Source organism: Sinohyriopsis cumingii, chromosome 9, assembly GCF_028554795.1.
Source record: "Sinohyriopsis cumingii isolate HCF-2022 chromosome 9, ASM2855479v2, whole genome shotgun sequence".
NCBI lineage: Eukaryota > Metazoa > Mollusca > Bivalvia > Unionida > Unionidae > Sinohyriopsis > Sinohyriopsis cumingii.
In genome coordinates, this window is record NC_142969.1 from 35,706,498 (window position 1) to 35,731,845 (window position 25,348).

Consider the following 25,348-nt stretch of genomic DNA (forward strand, 5'->3'; position numbering starts at 1 on the left):
GTTACACAATATTTACATGTCCTTTCAATATTCAAAGATTCCTATAATATTATCCGTTAGTTCAGAGTGCTCAAAGATATCTTTGTCTAGTGTCACAATGTATTATGTTAGTTCACAGTGCTCAAAGATTCATGTTTTTAGTGTTATAATACAATATTATATGTTTATTCACAGTCCTCAGAAATATATTTTTATTTCCCTAGCATCATAGTATATTATTAGCTGTCACTTCATGGTGCTCACAAATCTCATTGTCTATTGTCATAGTACATTATTATTTGTTACTTCATGGTGCTCACAAATCTCTTTGTCTATTGTCAGAGTACATTATTATTTGGTACTTCATGGTGCTCACAAATCCCTCCATCTATTGTCAGAGTACATTATTATTTGTTACTTCATGGTGCTCACAAATCCCTTTGTCTATTGTCAGAGTGCATTATTATTTGTTACTTCATGGTGCTCACAAATCTCTTTGTCTATTGTCAGAGTACATTATTATTTGGTACTTCATGGTGTTCACAGATCCCTCCATCTATTGTCAGAGTACATTATTATTTGTTACTTCATGGTGCTCACAAATCCCTTTGTCTATTGTCAGAGTACACTGTTATTTGTTAGTTCATGGTGCTCACAAATCCCTTTGTCTATTGTCAGAGTACATTATTATTTGTTACTTCATGGTGCTCACAAATCCCTTTGTCTATTGTCAGAGTACATTATTTGTTACTTCATGGTTCTCACAAATCCCTTTGTCTATTGTCAGAGTACACTGTTATTTGTTAGTTCATGGTGCTCACAAATCCCTTTGTCTATTGTCAGAGTACATTATTATTTGGTACTTCATGGTGCTCACAAATCCCTTTGTCTATTGTCAGAGTACATTATTATTTGTTAGTACTCAGTGCTCAAAGATTCATTTTTCTAGTGTCATTGTATGCTACTCTCTGCTAGTTCACAGTGCTCAAAGATTCACTTGTCTAGTGTCATTGTACAATATTAACTGATAGTATTCGAAGCCTGTACTATTGAACATCATTGCATGAAAACTGTAATCAGTGTTCTCCATTAACATTTCATACAGAAAACTTTATATTCTTTTTTAAAAAGTTAGCATCTGTAATAAATGACTAAACTGATAACAATAATTAATATTTAGCTGTAATCATTCATAGACCAACAAAACTGTCATAAAATAATATACATCACTTTATAATATATATATATATATATATATATATATATATATATATATATATATATATATATATATATATATATATATATATATATATATATATATTTCTCTCAGTTCTTATCTGTTATGGGTGACTCATGTATTGGTTATGACATCTATCTGGCATTTATATTTTTCATCATCTCATTCAAAAATTTTAATTTCTTTCCTTATTTCTGACCTATTAACTATTAAAAATCCAAACTTTGAAAATTAGGACATTACATTATTCTAGTAAGGTTAATGGGCAATCAATACTAAATAACTTTTGACCTATTAAAAGTATAATATTCAAAAACATGAGGAGAGCATATCCTTGGTCTAATAAGGTTAATGGGCAGTGCTGTATAATTGTTGACCTAATAATAGTTTACTGTCCAAACATAGAAAATCAGGGACAGCATGTCCTTGGTCTAATGAAGTAAATGGGCAGGGCTGTATAAATGTTAACCTAATAATAGTTTTCTGTCCAAATATAAAGAATCAGGACAGCATGTCCTTGGTCTAATGAGGTAAATGGGCAGGGCTGTATAAATGTTAACCTAATAATAGTTCACTGTCCAAATATAAAGAATCAGGACAGCATGTCCTTGGTCTAATGAGGTTAATGGGCAGTGCTGTATAATTTCAAGATGACACTTATAGTGTGCAAAAGTACTAAATTTGGTTACTTGTCTAGATACAAGATTTTTCAACTGCAATGAAATTCTTAATTTTTCTCCATTGCATTGGTTCTTGTAAACAATTTATCTATGACGGCCAGATGCAATGAGAAAAAAACTTGCTGCAAATTAGAATTAATTATGAAATAACATAAAATTCACTTTTGTCTTTTCTATATTATGTAAAATTTAGGACAAGAAGTATGAAATTTGATTTGCCCAGCCAGACAAGTGTCTTTTATATCCCTCGAGCCCACTGTGAGTTCATGGAATGTAGAATAGGAAAAGTATGCTCTCTTGTATGTTGTATGTGGTGTATAATGGAGGCAGGAGCCATTGTAGCTCAGTGGTAAGAATGCTGAACTCCTGACCAAGTGGATGTTAATTTGAATCCTACCACCAGATTAGCCTTGCATGTCAGCTGCTATGGTACCGTTCTTGGGCAAGGTACTTCACTTGAATTGTCTGCACTATAAATTATGCTACTGTGCAGTAAAACACTAAACCAATCTATTCCTGGACTGGTCACCTAAATTTGTCCTGAAACATTGCCTTCCTAAGTACCACAAAACCCACAAAATGGTAACAAATCAAACTGTGCTGATAAAATTTGCCAGTTACTTGAACAAGAAAAGTTAGTCATTCTCTTCTTTGGGCAGCATTCTATTCAGGTTTAGTGGCTGATAATGCAAAATGTGTTAGTGGTACAGTTTACTGTGCCCTTGCTAGCCAAGGATCACTGAATCGCTTCATTTTATATTATTCCTGGCATTTGATGTAGCTAGCTGAAAACAGCATCTACCTTTCCACTATCTGATTAGATGCCTCTGAAAAGAAAAATTTATCCACTCACATTGTTCTTTCTGTTTAACACAGATAACTGTGGAGAATAATCAGTGTGGCCTCTATCAACAGTAAGACATGTCTCATGTATGTTTTGTTAATTCAAACCATTCACAAACAAGTTTTTCTTCTGAGTCAAGACATATACACATCATGGAAGTCATCATTCTGAAGAACTACATAAGTTAATTAGCTTGCAATGGTTGTCCTTCCTCTACCTTCAAACGGGCAGTTCTTTGAAACACTGTTGTACAGATATTGCTACAGATGCCAAGGTTCAATGTGGAATTAAGTGGATTGATGACACATAGCTAACAAAGGTAAGTTTGCCAGTACAGTATTTAATTGTGACCTACTTAACCTTGTAATGATGTACTATACAGATTTCTTGTCATAACTACATATACACTGAAGGGCAACCCAAATTACAGATTACTCTCCATAAATAAATCGGCATTATTAAAATGTACCATTCCTATCCAATATTGTATTTACCAGATGATATACCAATGCTTGATAAAAAATGCTCCCATCCCTTTTTAATGCAAAATTTAAGCAAATATTTCATTTAGAAAGGATACCTTTAGCTGATATTAAGGCCAACACTAATATTAAGGCAAATATATTAAGCTGACCCCTGGTCTTCTCATGGAAGAAAAACTATTTAGATGTGTTTTTGAAAATATGTCTGATAACTAAAACATCAAATTGTGGAATAAATTATGTACATGTATCATGAATGTTTCAGTGTCATTTCAACCAATTTTTTAATTACCAGTTTCCTTCAAATGTGGATTGTCTTCCTTAACCACAGGAAAACTATGGATAATATTTTTTCAAAACCTGTATAATTAAATTGTGTTATGAATAGAACAGTTAAGCTAATGGTCATAAATGGAACATTTATTGCAGGACATAAAGCATATAATTGTCCACAATCCAGCCAGTACTAGCTGATTTGTACAACTGGATTCTGTGCCCTCTGCTAGAATTTCAAATGTCACCTGAATACAGTTTTTGTTTTACTTTATTTCTCCAATGATGATCCCTGGTAGGCCAGTCTTACAAATATTTTGAACAGTGCAGCATGGGGTTATGACTGGAAAAACCTTAAGCAAATGGTTGCCCAAATTTGTAATAACTGAGATTAGTCTTATCATAAAGCATGGAATAACGTGGGAAAATTATGGTACACTATGGTCTATCTTTTGGATCATATACCAGTAACACATGTAAGGCACAAATCCAGATAGAGATAAATGCATTACAAGACAGCCCCACATTCCTGAAACTCCTAAACACACTTAACTCAGATTTGTATACCTGACAATCAATAAGACAATGTTTTAAAAAGATTTCAAAGCATGTAATGGCTTTAGTTTGAATGTGCACTCATACAGAGAAGCTTTTGTTCATATGGGGCATGGGTGCACCTGTAAATTACTATGCATGTATAATATTCACAGATTTGGATTTACTCTTAGCTAGAGAAGGAACCATTTCTATTTCTTTTAAAGTTAATTAATGAGGTGATTATGGTTACAGTACAATCTGCCAGGACATAATATTATAGTGAGAGAACCCAGTAGCTCAACCTTTGCCCTTTGGTTGACAATATTTCATCATGTTTGGAAAAAAATGTGAACCTTCCAATTCATGTAAGATTCCTATAGTTTGGACAAAAACTGTGATGCCTAGTAAAAATATAATAACTAGCAAAATTGTATTGCCTAGCAAAAGTTTTGATGCCTTGCAAAACTACATTGCCTAACCAAAGTGTGATATCTAGCAAAACTACATGGCCTAACAAAAGTGTTATGTCAGCAACACTATATTGCCTAACAAAAGTGTGATGCCTAGCAAAACTACATTGCCTAACCAAAGTGTGATATCTAGCAAAACTACATGGCCTAACAAAAGTGTTATGCCTAGCAAAACTCTATTGCCTAACAAAAGTGAGATGCCTAGCAAAACTACATTGCCTTACAAAAGTGTGATGCCTAGCAAAACTATATTGCCTAACAAAAGTGTGATGCCTAGCAAAACTACATTGCCTTGCAAAAGTATGATGCCTAGAAAAAGCAAAGACAGCTAGAAGCACTACTATTCCTATTCTGCAATTAATCTGACTTGGGCATTATGCATTATGGTGGTCAAAGGCAATTTTAAAATTAGAAAATTAAATGGACATTATATTTAATTCAAAAAGGAGTTGCAATACTTTTTCATCACACCAAGAGAAAACTCCACTAACAATATTTTGAATTAAGTCACATGTTTATTTTTTCATAAAAATTGGAATTTTATTGGTGCCTAAGTTTGCAAATTAAGCTGCATGCATGAGATAAATTCATTTATCATCTATTGTCTATGAATGATTCAAAGGTCAAAGGTCTCCTTTAAATTCTCCAAATGTGCACTTTGTCTTCTAATTCTCTCCCTATGCTTAACACTTTGAAAGTGTTATCCTTTTATAAACACACTATGCCTCCTAACTGTTTAGACTATGAAACTTACAGTCACCCACATAAAAAGGCAATCTCTTTTTGATGGATGGTTTCTATGTTTATTTAAGTTTTTTTTACAAAGTCTCCACTGACCCTTGCTGAATTTACTTATCTAACTCCTGATTCAAGACTATCATTGTGGGATCTGGCCCTGAAAAATCTGTATGATTGGTCACAAATTTACAATAATTAGCCAATCAGATGTCAGTAGTTTCATAATATCATGCCATCACTTAGATTTTAAGTTTTAATTAGTGTACATGTGTTTGAGAGGCAATGAAAATATATGACTGTTTCAAGGTGAGAGATCTTAAGACTTTCCCCAAATTTAATTGTAAATACCAATAATAAATATATTACAGTTTTATAAAAAAGGACAGTGCCAGGATCTGTGACCATTAGGCAACATAGGTTTTGTGTAGTAATAGAGTGTTGTTAAAAGTCTCAGTGGAATACAGGATATACAATATTCCCTCACTATAAGGACTTTCATAATAACACAGTTTCTGTTTATAAGGCAAGCACATCCATGGGTCTCATTGCATTCCTGTAATAAATTACTGGTATATATGTTACGTATATAAGTTATGTACTTAATTATAAGGTGGTCTCACTATTCTAAAGCTCCCATGGGCAGTGTTATAATGCAGGAGTACTGTATAATGTACTTCAGTATAAAGAAGTCTCAGTATAAAGAGGTATTCCCTATGAATCTTACAGATGGTGTTATAATGATAGTATTGTATCATGAAGTTTATTATAAGGAAGTACTGTTGCAAAGTAGTAGTCTCCATAATTCCCATTTACAATGTTATAATGAGGAAATACTGTATCATGAACTTACATTAAAAGGAAGTTTCACTATAAAGAGGTATTCTCTATGACTCCCACAGTATTATGATCAGGGAGTACTGTATCATGAAGTTTTATAAGGAAGTCTCACTGCAAAGTAGTAATGTCTATAATTCCCATGGATAGTATTTTAATGAACAACCACTGTATCATGAACTTTATAATAAGGGGGCCTCACTGCAAAGTGGTATTCTCTATGACTCACACAGGATTAGGGGGCCTCACAGCAAAGTGGTATTCTCTATGACTTTCATGGACAGTGATATGCTGAACGAGTACTGTATTAGCTTCTAATCAATTCACAATGTAACAGGTGGGTATTTATTTCATTTTAGTTTTTATGCATTCTGGGTAAAGTATAAGACTATAAGGATTACAACTTAATAATCCATATGAAAATGTATAATCATAGTTTTTTGAAAAGTTACATAAACTGATTGTGTCTATAGATAAAAATTAGAAGTCCCAGTGACCAAGAATCATCCAATTTCTATACACAAGACTACATAAACCTGTTGAATTTTCACGCTCCAGACTTCGAAGAAAGAGTTCATGGCTGTTTCCCAGAATTCCCATCAAATGAATGTGGCTGTTATTTAGTCGGTGTAAACGGGCCAAGCGACGGTTTAAATATTCGTCAAATGTCTGTGAATTGTATATATACAACAAACATAGTATCACAAATTATTACATAATTGCAGTATTGTTACATGGCTTGAAATAAACTCTTAATGAAATTCTGAGTCATATTTATTATCTATAATGAATGACATACAACATTTTATAAATCTGTACAGATATTCATGTGCGTGAAAGATTAAAAAATCCTTTTACCAAACAAGTCATCAGGGAAAAGAACATAATTGTGCAAAAAAATATTATATTTACCAAAGCCATGTAACCAGCACCCACCTGTGAACAGCTTAGACCCCTAGATCTGATCTTGCATGAATTGCATGCAATTGTAAATAAAACAAAATGTGTAAACCCTGCACTGGCAGATCTGGGTCTGTGCAGTTTGCAGTTGGACTTTTCTTAAAGCGAGTATATACAGAAGTCAAATAACTCTAATGTCCTATAAAGCCATATGCCCACTACTGTGATTCATGGTCAATGTTTATATTTAAATCCTCATATTAACCCAATGGTCTGGACACTTGGATAAAGTATGTACAACTCATAAACCCAATGGTCTGGACACTTGGATAAAGTACGTACAACTCATATTAACCCAATGGTCTTGGTCTGGACACTTGGATAAAGTACGTACAACTCATATTAACCCAATGGTCTGGACACTTGGATAAAGTACGTACAACTCATATTAACCCAATGGTCTGGACACTTGGATAAAGTATGTACAACTCATATTAAGCCAATGGTCTGGACACTTGGATAAAGTATGTACAACTCATATTAACCCAATGGTCTGGACACTTGGAAAAAGTATGTACAACTCATATTAAGCCAATGGTCTGGACACTTGGATAAAGTACGTACAAACTGACAGAGATCTAAGTGTCTACATTTTCAACATTTTCTCACTTGTGCTTTCAGACATGTAACTTCTAACCTATCAAGCTGAAGAAAATCGTCCATTTTTGTGATGAAATGTACCTTATATACCACACTTGTAAGTTGAGTCCAGTGGCAAGCTGCACAGACCCTGATCTGCCATTACAAAATGTGCTAGTATATTTAGATCTATGCAGTTTTCTTTCATGCAAGTAGTAGAAAAAAACTCAGATCCTAATTGGGCAGCAGATTATGTGATGGTATATTAGATTCCATGTTGTCTGGAGTTAGACTAGACTCATATACGGGCATACATGGCACTGACATCTGGTATTCAACAGAGGAAAACTGCAAAATTTTCTGTGAAGACCATAAAGAAAGGAGAAAAATGATAACTCAGAAAAATCAATGAAATTCAAACTATTCCATAATTTCCATAAATGTTTGAGTTTCAAAGAATATAGAAGAAAAAGATTATTATTATAGTTATTTATTGGATAAACTTAATGGTCAGAATTTTTTTTATGTAGTGCATATGGTTGCATTGGCAGCAAGGGTCAAAGACTAAGGAAAAGAACTACAGATATTAACAGAACATAAAGATATAGTCTAATTATAACAGATGCTATGAACATGTGCTAAAAATAGATCTAATAATTTGCAACTTTGGGATATAGCCCTCTGTTGAAATAATTCTTTTGGTTCTTAATAAAACAACAGTATAACAGATATTTACTCTTGACAAGGAAATGATGTTTTACATTTTAATGTATACTGATGTAAAACTTCTCAAAAAAACACAGGTAACATTTATTGGTAATTATTATTAATCAGTGTTTTATTTAATTAATTCTCAGTACTATATGTGACTTAATACAAAGACATCTTACAGATTCTTTGTAATCTGTGATTGAATACAATGACATTTGACAGATTCTTTGTAACATGTGACTGAATACAATAACATCTAACATAATCTTTGCAGTGTGTAACTGAATACAATGATTACTGACAGATTCTTTGTAATGTGTGTCTGAAGACAATTATATCTGGCAGGTTCGTTGTAATATGTGACTGAATGCAATTATGACATCTGACAGATTCTGTGCAATGTGTGACTATGGTGACAGATAACAGATTCTTTGCAATGTGTGACTGAATATAAGAACATTGGACAAATTCTTTGCAATACCAGCCAACTAATTTTGATTACATCTGAGAGATTCTTTGCAATGTCAGGCAATTCATTTTGGAGAAAAGGAGAATTAATAAAATACATAGGGCAGCCATCATGCTGCATACATGTAATTGGTGACAAAAGCTGGGTGGCCCTGATATTTGTGATAGTTAATGGAACATAGTGAATATAAATGTGCTGTATTGCATAAATTGGTAATTAATCAAATATCATTACATATTAAGCAATCCAATATAAAATTGTCTACAGTACTGGTCAATGGGTTCCCAGGCAGATGTCAAAATAATACTGGGGTTAGTGGTCAATATTTGTATAACTGATTACTTGGTTACCAGTACTCCATTCTGTCGGACTATTTTAAAACCCATTGCCTTTAGGAAAGGAAATAATTTGAAAGGATTATCAATCAATACTGATAATTAAAAAATCAGGCTTATCTACAGAGGACTTCAATTAAGTAATTTTGTATATTCACAAAATGAAATCTAGCATGAACACAGTATTGTTAAATAACAATAAGGCCAACAGTGTAACTCACAAAATTGTATCCCCATGAAAACACTGCTTTATTGCAAAAATCACCAAATCGTATCCCATGAAAACATAAGTATATTAAAAAAATCACCAAATTGTATCACCATGAAAACATAAGTATATTAAAAAAATCAACAAATTTTATCCCCGTGAAAACTCCTTACGTCAATCAAATTGGTATCTAGGTCTGGCTTAGTAGAATAACCACTGGCAAGTAATCATTAAACAAATATAAAAAAGGTCAATTAGTGCTTGAAAAATTGACTTGGAATTACATGTACTTGCAGAACACTCCCATTAAGTACATATAGTAGAGAAAATATAAATCAATTCAAACAATTTGTTGTAATTATTCTGATGAAATGGGAGTGCCAGGACAGAAAGCGAAATTCCCCCTATATTGAGTGCTGTCCCCTCTTGTTTATTTATGTAAAATTTGAGTGTTCTTATGAGTATATTCTTGAAAACGCTAGTGAATATATTGAATTTAATTATCAGATAAATATATGGAACATATAGGTACAGGGATGAGCCAGGGCCAAAAGATTGGAACTACAAATATAAAATATTCGCTGAAAATTAAAAAGATTTGAGAATAAATAGTATTTGGACAAAATTAAAGCACACAACGAGTAATAAAAACGGGGTAAAGAAAGGACACAAATTAAAATTGTCTCTAAGTTATTAAACACCTGTTATGCGCCAAAATGTGGAAAGAAATTTACTTATCCAATGATAAACCAGTACCTGATTATATACTTATCTCCATTTTTACAACATTTGTGTTATTTTGTTCCAAGGATAACTATCTGATAATAAACCAAGCCCCTAATCTTGGACTAATTTATTAGGCTGGCTCCTGTTGTTAGCATGGGAAATAGATGTACTTTTTTTTAACATATTCATTTTCTCTATTGTTTTACTTCCATTTCCAAAGATTCTTATAATATTAGCAAATGTTTCACTTGAAATGATGGGAATTACATGAAATTCAGCAAATTTACATATTTTCTCTGTGATTTTTTTGGATTGTTCCTGAAATTAGAAAGACAATGCCATAGTGCAGGACTCTTCATCAACAGATGGTTTTCCAGATGATTCCGAAAGGTGGCAACTGATTTAAATTGTTAATCTCTGTAATGTTTATAAAATCAGTGTTGTCTATGTTATCCATCACAATCAAAGAGATGTGACTTCAAGACCATCTTTGCTATTCCGACAACCCTATGTACCCCTTGGCGTATCGAACAGACATTTCTGTGTCTCAGGTCTGTGAATTTCACTAGATGTGGCAGCAAGCCACTGCATTCAATCAAAATTAAGTTGTTCTAATTTGAACACTCAAATCTGAACACTGTTCCTATGTGAATAAGTCAAGGGGAACACACAACTTGAATGGACTGATAAATAAACAATTTTCCACTGCTGGTCCATGTTTGCGCAAATACCTTTCAGTCAAATACACCTGTAATGGCTTCCCTCTGGTACATTGCAATACTTTCGATGCTAAACTTACAACGTATCCCTTTTAGGTCAATTGCCTCCACCATTTAAGGCCAATGTACAATGAATAAAGCTATTGGTCAGTTGGCATGTTACATACTAAGGGAGGCAACACATGAAATCCAGTAGATGTCACTAGGACAAAGCACCAATATAGCTGTTTCGATCTGCTAAGGTGTAGATAGGGTTATTGTAACCATGGCTAGTTAAGATGAGTCTTGACCTAATTAAAAGATTAAATTACCTTACTAAAGAAAAAATGATATAGTTGATAATCACAAAAATGAGAACAATAAAGTTTTCAAAAAAACAATATCTATAAATTTTATCAATAAATCTATCAATTTTATCAATGACTCAATGTATTTTATCAATAAATCAACACATTTCATCAATAAATTTCTTATCTTAAAAGAAAGGTCAGAGAGTAGTATTAGTCCCATAAACACTGAAAAGGTGATAAGTTTAAGTGTGGATGATCAAGAGCAAGGGAATTTCCATTTTCACTTGCCCATTTAAATTGTCACTTGCCCTTCCTAGCCATCTTATAACAAGTATTGGATTACCTCTTCCTCAAAACTTATCTATATATGGATATCTTCTTGCCCATTTCAGTATTAATTTCTGAAACAAATTTCAAAGGCCTGGAATTTCACATTAACCATATTCATGATCAACTGAAACATTCTACATAATCTAATTGACAGATTATGCTTTTTAATTTATCAAACTTAAATTTTGCCCAAGTGTATCAGACTGTCATTGTGTTATATTCACTCTCTCTAGCATATTATAACCTTGTGTGAGGACAGGGTGAAGCAGCAGACCATCCTATTTTTAAATCTTACAAATATCTATTATGTACGTAAGTACTGTGTTTTTGTCTGGTTAATAAACCTGATTGATATTTTTGTATTTTGGGATTTGTTGATGTTATAAATATAAACATCATGTTTGTTCCCATAGTGCTCATTCTGGCCACGAAAAAACTGGTTATGTTTCCATGTATTTAAATAGATCTTACCCAAAGGCTTATGTTGGCATGTAATTCCATGTTGTAATGTCCCAATGATGAAAAACAAACAATCACAAGGATGGCCACTTAAGAAGTGAGTGTCAGAGAACAGTGTCAATAGCAACAGATGTATAGTCTGTACAGCAATTATTTACTTGGTCAAGAGCCTCCTTAATTCTTTATTGTAACTCAATGTTTCTATCAACTGTGACCAACACAACAGTGGCCAGTAGCAACTGGTTCTGCCTGTGTGTAACTGAACATATGCCATCACATGCTTATCTATATAAAAAAATCCTGTTATTGGTAATTTTATTTTTCTCACAACATAAACTACCATACTTCACTCATGATAAGTCCATCCTAAATGACCCATACAAACTTTTACAAAATTTTAGTTGCATTTTGACTGAACAAAGCATTTATCTGATTATCAAAGCACTTCAAATTTTCTGAACATCTACAAGGTTGGTTCTCTGAGTTTATCAAAGGACAACACTATTCAGATTGTTATGACCCTGGCATTTTCATAGTAACAATACTGTAAACATTGTTATTGCCCTAGATTTATTATTGGAAAAATACTGAACAAATTGTTATGTCCATAAGTTTATCATAGGAAGAATACTGTACACATTACAGTAAAACCTGTCTTGAGAGACTACTGCTTTGTGAGACCACCTGTCTTGAGAGACCAAGTTCTCCATGTACAGATTTAGAGATTATATAGTGTTATAACCTGTTATGAGAGACCACCTGTCATGAGAGACCATTAAGTTTTGGCAGAAGGGGTGGTCTTTCAAGACAGGTTCCACTGTATTACTGCCCTGGGTTTATCATATGAAAAAAATACTGTACACATTGTCAGTGCCCTGGGTTTATCACAAGAACAATACTGTACACATTGTTACTGCCCTGAGATTATCACAAGAACAATACTGTACACGTTGTTACTGCCCTGGGTTTATCATAGGAAAAATACTGTACACATTGTCACTGCCCTGAGATTATCACAAGAACAATACTGTACACATTGTTACTGCCCTGGGTTTATCATAGGAAAAATACTGTACACATTGTTACTACCCTGAGTTTATCATAGGAAAATTACTGTACACATTGCTACTGCCATGGGTTTCTCAAAGAACCAAAAACTGTACACACTGGTATCATCCAAGCTTATCATCAAAAAATAATGTTCACATTGTTTTTGCACTATGTGTATCACAAGAAAAATATTGAAATATTGTTATCAGCCTGGATTTATGGCAGTACCAATACTCTATGCATTGTTACTGCCCTGGATTTATCATACAGTAAATAGAGTACACATTCTTATTGCCATGGATTTATTTTTAATAAGACAAATACTGTATACATTGTTATTGACCAGAGATTATCAACATAAAAATACATTGTTATTGTCCTACAATTATCAACAGAAAAAAAATATATTGTTATTGCCCTGAGACTATCAACAGAAAAATACATTGTTATTGTCCTACAATTATCAACAGAAAAAAATATATTGTTATTGCCCTGAGACTATCAACAGAAAAATGCATTGTTATTGCAATGAGATTATTGACAGAAAAAATACATTGTTATTGCCCTGAGACTATCAACAGAAAAATACATTGTTATTGCCCTGAGATTATTGACAGAAAAAATACATTGTTATTGCTCTGAAACTATCAACAGAAACATATACTGCTATTGCCCCCAAGACAATCAACAGAAAAATACATTGTTATTGCAATGAGACTATCAACAGAAAAAAATACATTGGTATTGCCCTGAAACTATCAACAGAAACATACATTGGTATTGCCCCGAGACTATCAACAGAAAAATACATTGTTATTGCCCTGAGATTATTGACAGAAACATACATTGTTATTGCCCTGAGTCGGTTATATGAAAAATACTGTACAAATCATCTCTTTTTTCCCTACAAACAGTGACTCCAAACTTTTCAGTCATTTAAACTTTTTTTTTATATAATAACAAAACAGCTGCAACTTTAAAGTTTGAGTGAAAAACAGAAACATTGTACTGAACCAAAGATGGTCATGCTAAGCAGGTTAACACAAAGTAACTGTCTTCCATCACATATAACATCAAATAATTTAACAAGTCTGTGGGCAAAAACAGAAACAGTGTACTGAATCCAGCTGTTCTTGCTATGTTGTTTAATATCAATAAACTGTCTTCCTTTACACATATAATTTAATGAAGCTCAAGACAAAATTATAATGACCTGTGGTAGCTCATTTGGTAGGGAATCAGACTTTTAATCCAAGGAACGCTGGTTCGATATCTGCTCAGGCTAGCCTGGGTCAGCTGCCTTGGTATGTTCTTGGGAATGGCATTTACCTCCCATTTCTTTGACATTGTAAAACTAATATTGTGTTAAAAGTGCCATTAATCCAAAAAAAATATAATTATCATAGTCTACATTGGCCTGATATGTAAAATATCAGATGTGCTGTCTAATAATCCTATCCATTCCAGGCTTGATTAGCCACTATGATGTGTCTAAATTAGGGCAAATCATCCTGCACAGACCAGGCCATGAATGGCCACTATCATGTGTCTAAATTAGGGCAAATCATCCTGCACAGACCAGACAAGATTGGTTGGCATGCCTTGAGGCAAATCACCCTGCACAGACCAGGCCTGATTGGCCACTATGGTGGCACTCTACAGTTTCGTATTTTGCATAGGGTTAGAATTTTAAGGAAAAAGAATTTCACATGATTTCTTCACTGGTTATACTGGCTGTTTAATAAAGACTTTGTATATCTTATGTGCTGTTAAAAGAACTTTTAATTCCCTTTATTTTAATATATGATTGATGGGTGTAATTTAGGTTCTAGAGTGTACAGCTTGGGCTCACTTAAGATGTACTCATATAAAAAAACTGCTAGCTCCGCATGGTCATTTTCACTTCCTGGTTTTCAGAGGTAAATTGTAGAAAGAAGAGCCGATAACTTTTTTTACTTTTCAGATATTTTGTAATTGGTTCATTGCACTTTCAGTAAATGCTATTGTCTACTTCAGCAAAATTTGTTTTCCTTATTTTAATAACTGCTAAAGTTAGTATACTTTTGATTAATTCTGGTTAATTTGTCAAGCACAGGGGAGCATCCATTTTGTTGTACCATGTGCTTAGATCATGTACAATTTCCACAAGTACAGTATCCAAAGAAATGTCAGCCACATTACATAAAAGTAACATAGAGGTATGCCAACATTATCTCCACCGTGCATGTTACAAATGCAAACAACTTCACCTTACCTATGTCACTCTCTCAAAAGTACAAAATAACTGGTGAGCACCCTCTATGATGTGTTAAATTAGGGTAAATCATCCTGCACAGACCAGGCCTGACTGGCCACTATGATGTGTCTAAATTAGGGCAAATCATCCTGCAGAGACCAGAAAAGATTGGCTGGCATGCCTTGAGGCAAATCACCCTGCACAGACCAGGCCAGATTGGCTGGCTTGCCTTGGGGCAAATCATCCTTCACAGACCAGGCCATATTGGCTGGCATGCCTTGAGGTAAATCACTACACAGACCAGACCTGAATGGCCACTATCAATTGTGTCTAAATTAGGGCAAATCAGCTTGCACAGACCAGACCAGATTGGCTGGCATGCCTTGAGGCAAATCACCTTGCACAGACCAGGCCAGATTGGCTGGCATGCCTTGAGGTAAATCACATTGCACATACCAGGCTAGATTGGCTGGCATGCCTTGGGACAAATCACCCAGCACAGAACAGGCAAGGATGGCTGGTATGCCTCGAGGCAAATCACAAAGACTCAGTCAGATTGGCTGGCATGCCTTGGGGCAAATCTCACTACACAGACCAGTCAAGGATGGCTGGCATGCCTTAAGGCAAATCATCCTGCAAAGACCAGGCCAGACTAGCTGGCATGGCTTGAGGCAAGGATGGTTGGCACGCCTCGAGGCAAATCACACAGACCCAGTCAGATTGGCTGGCATGCCTTGGGACAAATCACACTACACAGACCAGGCAAGGATGGCTGGCATGCCTTAAGGCAAATCACCCTGCAAAGTCCAGGCCAGACTGGTTGGCATGCCTTAAGGCAAATCACCCTGCACAGACAAGGCAAGGATGGCTACTTTGTCATTTTCAAAGCTTTCAGCCATTTTCCTCCATTTACCTTAGTATGATATATAATCTTTCATGTTTTAATGTGCCATTTAACACTGAAGCAAACATACTATGGTTTACCCATAGTACCTGATCCATCCAGAGTTTGGTGTGTAGATGTGCCATCAGCACTGAAGCAAACAAGACCAACTGGTTTACTAACAGTACCTTTTCAATCAAGAGAGGGCTTCGATGGTGGTTGTGATGGTAAGGTCGAGTTCAACTGATACCCATTCCCCTTACCGTCTTGATCGATCTCTGCCATTAGTTCAAACAATTCACAATGATTGAGTCTGCAGATATACATTTTCTGTCTTTTTTCGTGAGAAAGAATGAAATTTTATTAAGTTATTTTTGTAGGACCTATCAAACACTTCATAAGGAAAGTTTTATTGACATGTCTTCCAACAGATAATGAAATTACTGTATTCTCTGCATCTTCTGGCAATTAGGATAAATTGTCAAAGTAAAGTTATAATTTACAACCATTGTTCAGTTAGAAAGCAATGTAAATACAGCCCATTTTGTGCTGTATTGTACTGTACAGATCTGCTATCACAAATGCAGTAGCAGATCATGGTCTCTGTTGTCTGTAATACTGATTACTCTTAACATACTGCACAGATATGGTGTCACAAATGAACTAACAGATCAGGGTCCAGGTTTTTTGTACTACTGATTACTCCTAACATACTGTACAGATCTGCTGTCACAAAAAGCACCAACAGATCAGGGTCTATGTTGTCTGTACAACTGATTAAACCTAACAATACTGCACAGATCTGTTAGTTTGATGGCATATCTTGGTGTGCACTGTTTGCAGTTGGACTTATAAGCAAGTTTGTATTATAGTTGTAATTGTTGTTGTTGTAGGGTTTAATGCCATTTTTCAGCACAAGATAGGCTATACATGGCGGCCAGTATTAATGGTGGAGGAAGAAACCGGGAAAACCCCGGAAAGAACCACCAACCCACAAGAAGCTACTGGCAAGCTTTCTCACATACCCACATTAGCCGAATCCGAGACTCGAACCCACGCAGACAGAGGTGAGATGGCGGTGATCTGTAACATAGATCGCTTTAGACCACTCGGCCACTCTGGTCCCTTATGTTATAATAAAACATATCCTAATACAAGGACTACTATACATCAAAGGAATCTAATGACTCCAATAATACTTACAGAACTGCAATATTACTGTAAAGGCACTAAATGAAAATATGCTTATACATGTAGTTGGGTCAACAAAAATGGACTCCAGCACAAGTAATTGGCAATGAAACATCTGTTAACTTGAGAGAACATTTTGCAATACAAATTTATAGACTTGAGAAGCTAAAGAGACTATTAATTTGCTATTGATTTGAAAGGTATTTCTATATATCCTGATATCAGCTCTTATCTAAAATGAATGTTTCATTTTATCCAAATGAAGTAAATGAACACTTCAGTACTTGTCAGCTCCACTCTATGCCTCAGCATTCTGAGATATGCAAATAAGTCTATACATTAGAACAATGAATGAAATCCAACATACACTTTAACAAGAGAATAAAAAAAACAAGTAAACCAAAACAATAAGTAAAGAACATACATGTTTACAGAGATGTTCTCAAAATCCAATAACAAATGTCATCCTGTTTTTAAAAATATAATAATTCCAAGTAACCAGTTCTTGTTTATTGCTTACTTTATATAGTCACTTATAAGTCAAGTGCAAACTGCACAGATCTAGATCTGCCATTGTTTAATGTACTAGCAGATCTCAGTCTATGCAGTTCATTAAGAATTATTAGTAGAACAAACAACATAGACCCTGATGCAATGGCAGATCATGGTCTGTGTTGTTTGCAATTGGACTTGACTTATAAGCAGAATTACAGTAACAAAGTTTAGTGTTATTAAAGTTTCAAATTCATTAACACCTTTATTGATAAACACCAATATTTCTTTTTGAAAAGTTATCTATGGTCATTTTTAAAGTTTCCAAATGCTTAATGGTAGTCAGTTTAACATTATGCCATCATTGTATTATGACATCATTGTATTATGACACAAGTGATATCTTATCACTTTTTACCCATCTCTGTGTACTGTAGCACTATGAGCTCATAGACAGATGTGATGAAAAATTGCATGGTTGTGACCTGTCTCTCATTAAATAATGAAAAGAAAATGAACAATTCTTAAACAATTTTAAGACCTGCAATAAAATAGTCTTGCAAAAAAAATGTATGCAAGACCTTTTGAAAATCTTTAGCAATTTGTAAATTGGCAGTGGTTGCCATTATTGTTTGGGAAAATTGATATAATTGTATCATGCTTAAAAACTGTATCCAGCATACTAAAACACTTTTCTTCATGTATTTGAAAAGTGGAGGCTACAGCCTTCAATATTTGGAAATGTGATGAATTTTAATGAAAATCACAAATGTTAAAAATTGGAATAAAAGCGGATGAGGACTAGAAACAAATCTCTACAGTAAATGCCTACATTTTTTCAACTAACTGTTCTACGGCTTATAGATGGTTCTAAAAGTTCTAATACAATTTGTAATAAAACACTTGTAAACTTAATCCTTTCCTTTGATAAGACATTCCTCTACCAATCAAAATTCCAAGTTAACTTTATGATCCTAAATGAATGTTGATTTATTTTATTTCATAGATGTGCCCAAACTTGTCAATACCTCCCCAAGTCTAGAATATCTTATTTACAATTAACCTAGTGAAAGTGTGTAGCCTTTCTGCATCAGAACAATATTAAAGCTATTTGCATAACACCAGTCCACACAAAAACACTGCACATAAAAATGCATGAAACACTGCAGAAAAATTTACAATGGAAATAAGTTGCCTTGTAATAACCAATTCAATCAAAGCATCCAAGATATTGGTGCAGAAATTGGAAGAAAGTAGCAACAAGAATACAAGGTAGATAATCAATGTTCAAGATTTATTGATTCAGATGTATGATCATTTCATCAAAATGTAAATATTTCACTCATAATAAAACTCATTGTATGCCTTGATGATATAAGCTTATGTACATGTCTGTTAAAAGATCTGATGAGAAACAGAGTCAATAAAATGCTGGCAAGTGCATCCAATCAGATACAACATAACTTCGTTACTATGCATGGATCCAATCCATCCAATCAGGTACAATATAACTTCATTAATATGCATGGATCCAATCCATCCAATCAGGTACAATATAACTTCATTAATATGCATGGATCCAATCCATCCAATCAGGTACAATATAACTTCATTAATATGCATGGATCCAATCCATCCAATCAGGTACAATATAACTTCATTAATATGCATGGATCCAATCCATCCAATCAGATACAATATAACTTCACGAATACGCATGGATCTTACTTATTCATCTGAGATCTTAAGTCTACATCAAGTTTAGTCAAAATCAGATCAGAATACAGTCTTCACTGGGTCAACAAGTCAGTCCAGATAATCTAGTAAAAGATCATCCATAAGTGGATCACACTCACTCTCAAACAAATGTGGCATTGATATTGATCACATACGGCTATATTCAAAGTTTAATTGAAATCAGATCATAAATATGGCTTCCTGAATTATATCAAGTTCAGCAACTCATGTGCAAGATCACTTCATTAATATGCATGGATTTCACTCATTATCAAACTCAGCTATTTTCTAGTTTGATCAAAATTAGATCAGAAATTTGGCAACCAGGCTGGTAACAATTTCAGCCAATCCAATGCAAATCAACTCATCAATGTGAATCTTCTTCATTGTCAGATTTGTCTAAAATCATTACAATATAACCAATATTCCAAGTTTGATCAAAGTCAGAAGTGAAATCCAGTCTGGTAACAAGCTGCCAATCAGAAACAAGATCACTTTTTAAATATGCATGGATCTTGCTCAATCAGTGGACAACATTTTATTTGCCCTTTTAGTCTGCACAGCAAAAACTCATATTGAATAAGTCTGATTTTATTACCATTTCCCAGCATCTTCTTGCTGGTCTAGTAAGTGAATGTTAGAAATTACAACCCATGTCATTAATGAACTCATTCAAGAGCCTGATGAGATAAACCCATATTTCAAATTTGATCAAAATCATATAAAACATATGGTCCCTAGAGTAGTAAGTAGCAAACTCAGCCAATCAAATCCAAGGTCACTGAATTAATATGTGGATCACGCAAACAATTGAACTATGTTTATAATCCGATGAAATAAACTCTTATTCCATGTTTGACAGGAAAAAATGGATTAGAAAAATGTATTATGTTAATTACACATACATTACAAGCCTTTAAGTGTTTTCCATGGAATGCACTAGGGTGATGTGATGCAGCACTGAACATTGCTGTAACTCTTTGATGATGTTCACAATTGCATTTCAAAACTCTTCTCTGTTCTATGGATGGACTCATGGGCCCAAGCACACATATAAGTATTTTTGTAACAAGATTAAAGTCAAGGGCATGCTATAAAAGTCAGATTATAGCTTCTAGTTTCATTCACCCATTAGTCTATGTTTAGGTGAGATTGCTTTTCTTTAACTGATTTGTTGTTTAATTTTAATTATTGTTTCAGGAAATAATGACATATGCAACTTAAAAAATTTTGACTTGAAATATGTCTGGTCAGCAGCATCACCACTGGCAAATACTTATTAACTGTAAGAAGTTCTGTCAATTACCATGCCATGCTAATTAACCCAATATGATGCAGTAACTAGCAATAGGAATTTCACATCTAATTTTCTAAGCATGAGAATAAAATTACACCTGTTAATCAGTCAAGCATAAGCAACAATGAGGCTCACCCATCCATAATTTGGTTATCAGTTGCTCATGAATTTTCACTTTTAACACAATTTTACCACTAGCAAGTTTTGGTTTATGCAAATCCTTTTATGTATGTGTTTGTTTCACAAATGATATCTTCAAACTGCCATCAATGTATGATTTAAACAGAGAGTTGAGTTGAATTGACTTGACTTCCTTTTATAATTATTCATGTTGTTTTGGAGTTGGGAAAATATGTCAACCCCTCCCACTACCAAATGGGCCTCAGAAGCAAACATCCCAACTTGTTTTAAGAAGCTTTGCTTGTAAAGAAAATATAATTGTTTAAAAGATTTTAAATCATGAAAAATTTGTAAACTTTTACTTGTGAAAAGAGATAATTTTATGACTGCTTCAGTGTTTCCCTCTCTGTAAATGGGATTATCTTAAGCCTGTACTGTAGTAAGTGGTCCAGTCCATTTTTAACAATGGGTCCAGCTTCTTACTGTTAGACATTTTGCAAACAATGATGGAATTCAATCATTTAAGCACCACTTTATCATTGGAGACTTACCATATACAGTTGTACCTATTACTCCCATAACACATGTATTCTGTTATATATATTTAAAAATGTAAAATGTTTGTTTCACAATCTGTGACAGAAACAAGGTCTGTTTTTGAACTGAAACTTGGGTGGAGGCCATCACCCCAAGCTGATCCTCCATTTGAAAAAAATGTGTGGGAAGTTTTTCTAATGCTTAAAGGATTTAATGAAGAAACAAAATGAGGAAAATATTATGCATGATTTTCACACATTCGGCTGATATTTAGACATGATTGCTCAAGACAAAAAATACAAATCCTGCATTTTATGGTGGCTGTATATCTCATTACAATATTTCCATTTTAGGACAAGTTAGAAATGTTTATTGTTTTAACCACATCATCCATAAAACTGCATTAATGGACAAACACACATCTATAGCAATGTGTGTCTAATGGGTTAATGTGGAGGGGTAAGTTCTTTAACTAATACATTGTACCATAATTAACTGTCCTCATTAACCCCACCTGAGTATGTGAAATCCGTGAAAAGAAACCATCTGGTTTGAATTCTAATTCCTAGCCCCAGTTTTGATGTCCTTGAAATAACCACACTCTATCTGTTAAAAATAGCTTATCAGCCATTGTGAAGTTGGAAACTATATGCAATTTATAATTTTACCTGTTCAACAAGTCATTTCCTTGAAAGTGAGTAAGATAACAAAAACACTATCTTTCAGTACTTAAATTATATTCTCAATTGAATCCTACCCCTTTTAAAGGATACAGTTACAATCATAATGAGAAAGAACTTTAGAACTTAACCATTCTTCAAAATTGTAACAACTACTCTATTTTCTATTTGCATTTCTCAAAAGCTATTAAGCTGTTCAAAACTGAGACTGGTTCACAAATATGCCCAGGTTTTATCAATCTTTAGGACTGTCAATCACAATGAATTTGTCCTAAGATACAAGGACACAGTCTGAACCTCCTACAAAGACATAGGCACTATGGGGCACAATAACTATTCTTTCACTTACTTATCTATCCAGGTACATTTTTATATTTAATCTACTTCTGCTTAACATATATTATTGCAGGAAAAGATATTTTCTTAATCTTTTTAATCTTGAAAAGAACTTGAGACTAATCAAAACCCATGTCAAAGTGATTACAGTGCAAGTTATAGATTTGGTTTGGTGCATTATGACACAGTAACAAAATAGGTTATTAAGTGCCATTGCAATTGGAGTAAAGTACCTTGCATAAGGACACACCCTGCTAGCTTAAACCAAGGCTGATCCAATGGCACAATTTGAACCCACTCCCCCTTTCAGTTGCAAGTCTGGCATGCTAATGACTGTGCCACCATTATGTAATAGACTGAATTTTGCATATGGGTTATATTATTTATTTTGTGGTCTTTTGCACATATAAATGTGCTAGAGTTTGTTGATGAACAAAAAAGTCCCTCAGTTAAGTTACCCAAAATGAACACTTTACAAGGCAGAATGAATGAACAGACAGAAGGATAGACAAGGATAGCATAGATTCTCCTTCAATATCCATGGAGGGAGTGTTTATAATTGTTTAAAAAAATGTGATCTTTCTTTTTATGCATGTATCTACACAGTAATTTTTTCATCTGGCACATCATAGATTGGACATATTGCTGCCAGAGCACCATCATAACTTTCATGATAGACTGGGATATGGCTGCCAGACCACCATCATAACTTTTATTAATGACTGGGCATATGGCTGCCAGAGCACCATCATAACTTTCATTATTGACTGGGCATATGGCTGCCAGAGTTCCATCATGACTTTCATTATAGACTGGGCGTATGACTGCCAGAGTACCATCAGAACTTCATTATAGACCCAGAAAATGGTTGCCAGAGTATCATCGTGAATTCATTATGGACTGACTGTTTGGCTGTCAGAGTACCATCATGACTTCATTATAGACTGGCCATTTGGCTGCCAGAATACCATAATGACTTCATCAGTCAGCAACCATTTATCAATGATTTACAAACTGTCACATCCAATGCTAACCCTCATAATCCCTGATCCCTGAGATCTTCAAGTTTGGGGATCATGACACTTCAGAGTGGATCAAACAAAACTGTCAAGAAAAATGTGCACAATCTACACATATATCTTCACAATAAGTGTTGCCCCCTTGAGATGATATTTTTGTGTAAACAACCTCCAGCCGATACATTAGTCTAAACATGCCTGGGAACTCATCTACCATTACACAAGAAAAGAATGTGTCATAAACAAGTATGTTCCAGTGGGGTTTACCATCATACAAGAATAAAATGTGTCATGGATGTGTATATTCTGGGGGAGGGGGATGAAGGTTGATGGGAATTATATTTGACACATGAGACACTTCCACTGTCTCCCATTAGGTCATTATTAGTATGACTGATGATCATATTTCTGGGTCTAATGACATGGTGACCACAACAACTGAACAAAATGTCTGCAACTTCCTATCCAAACATGGTCCATACAAATTTCAGTCATAAATACCCTTCAACTTTGTTGAATGTGAACTTAATTTTTTTTTACTACAACAAAGAGCGCATAGCATGTACTTCACACATCATAACACATCATGCATTACATGCAATCTAAGTTCTGCATACAATTATTCTATTAACCCACAAGAACCAAAATGAAACCATATAAAGACTTTAAACTGAAATATTTCCTTGATTAAAATTTCTGAAGCTGGAATACAGCATGAATATCATGAAGCAAAGAAAATATTTTATCAGTCTATGGTAAACCATTGTGACCTATTCCAAAATGTATCATTTTATCAGTCTATGGTAAACCATTGTGACCTATTCCAAAATGTATCATTATATCAGTCTATGGTAAACCATTGTGACCTATTCCAAAATGTATCATTTTATCAGTCTATGGTAAACCATTGTGAACTATTCCAAAATGAATCATTTTATCGGTCTATGGTAAACCATTGTGACCTATTCCAAAATGTATCATTTTATCAGTCTATGGTAAACCATTGTGACCTATTCCAAAATGTATCATTATATCAGTCTATGGTAAACCATTGTGACCTATTCCAAAATGTATCATTATATCAGTCTATGGTAAACCATTGTGACCTATTCCAAAATGTATCATTATATCAGTCTATGGTAAACCATTGTGACCTATTCCAAAATGTATCATTATATCAGTCTATGGTAAACCATTGTGACCTATTCCAAAATGTATCATTTTCATCCATGAAGGCAGAAGAAAAAAAATCATACTGACCTTCACCTTTAACCTTTTGACCCATAAATCAGTAGGATTTTTCATTATCCCATACTCAAGCCATTTACAAAGTTTGGCAACTATAGATGGTGGACAGTTATTTTGTAGAAACCAGATTGCTAGCAGACGGATTAATAACTGATGGCCACCTGGACTGGCAGACAGATGAACATCACAGCTTAATATGCTCTGCCTAAGGGCATGTTATACAAATGTGTAAAAAGTTTGGAGAAAAACAATTGATGTAATGACAAAAATCTAATCAGGACAACTAATCTTGAATACAAAGATGCCAAGCAAATTGTGTTTGTCTCCTGCAAATCATTTTTGTTTCATTGTGCTATTCAGATTTTGTCCAAAGAAAATCTTTCTTTTAAAAAATTCAAATAGTGCAACGAAAAATTTAGGAATTTCTGCATTGGCTTGAAAATTTAATCAGGCGTCTTACGACCATTATAAAAGTGCCTAAAACGGCTAAAATGAATTTGGGGCACATATATACATATATATGGATGGGCAATAGCATAAAAATATGTCACAGCGAGGGCATTAGGAAGACAGCCCTAACAGTATACATGTCAAATCATGATGAGAAGATCTTGGGCTATTTTGGAAGATTTTACCACCTTTTTGGCTTCATCTTGGTT

General features: G+C 34.1%; 1 protein-coding gene across 13 annotated transcripts in view; it reads right to left on the reverse strand.

Moving 5' to 3' along the window:
* LOC149791548 (uncharacterized) overlaps nucleotides 1-25,348 on the reverse strand; it is a 162,620-nt gene that overhangs the window by 96,497 nt on the left and 40,775 nt on the right. For 11 of the 13 annotated variants that reach the window (XM_089970079.1, XM_089970075.1, XM_089970085.1 and 8 more), the window contains exon 2: nucleotides 6,614-6,746. The exons of the other annotated variants lie outside the window; for them this stretch is intronic. In XM_089970079.1, the coding sequence (XP_089826205.1) occupies nucleotides 6,614-6,746 (133 nt within the window). The remainder of the gene's footprint in view (nucleotides 1-6,613; nucleotides 6,747-25,348) is intronic. 13 annotated transcript variants of the gene reach the window in all.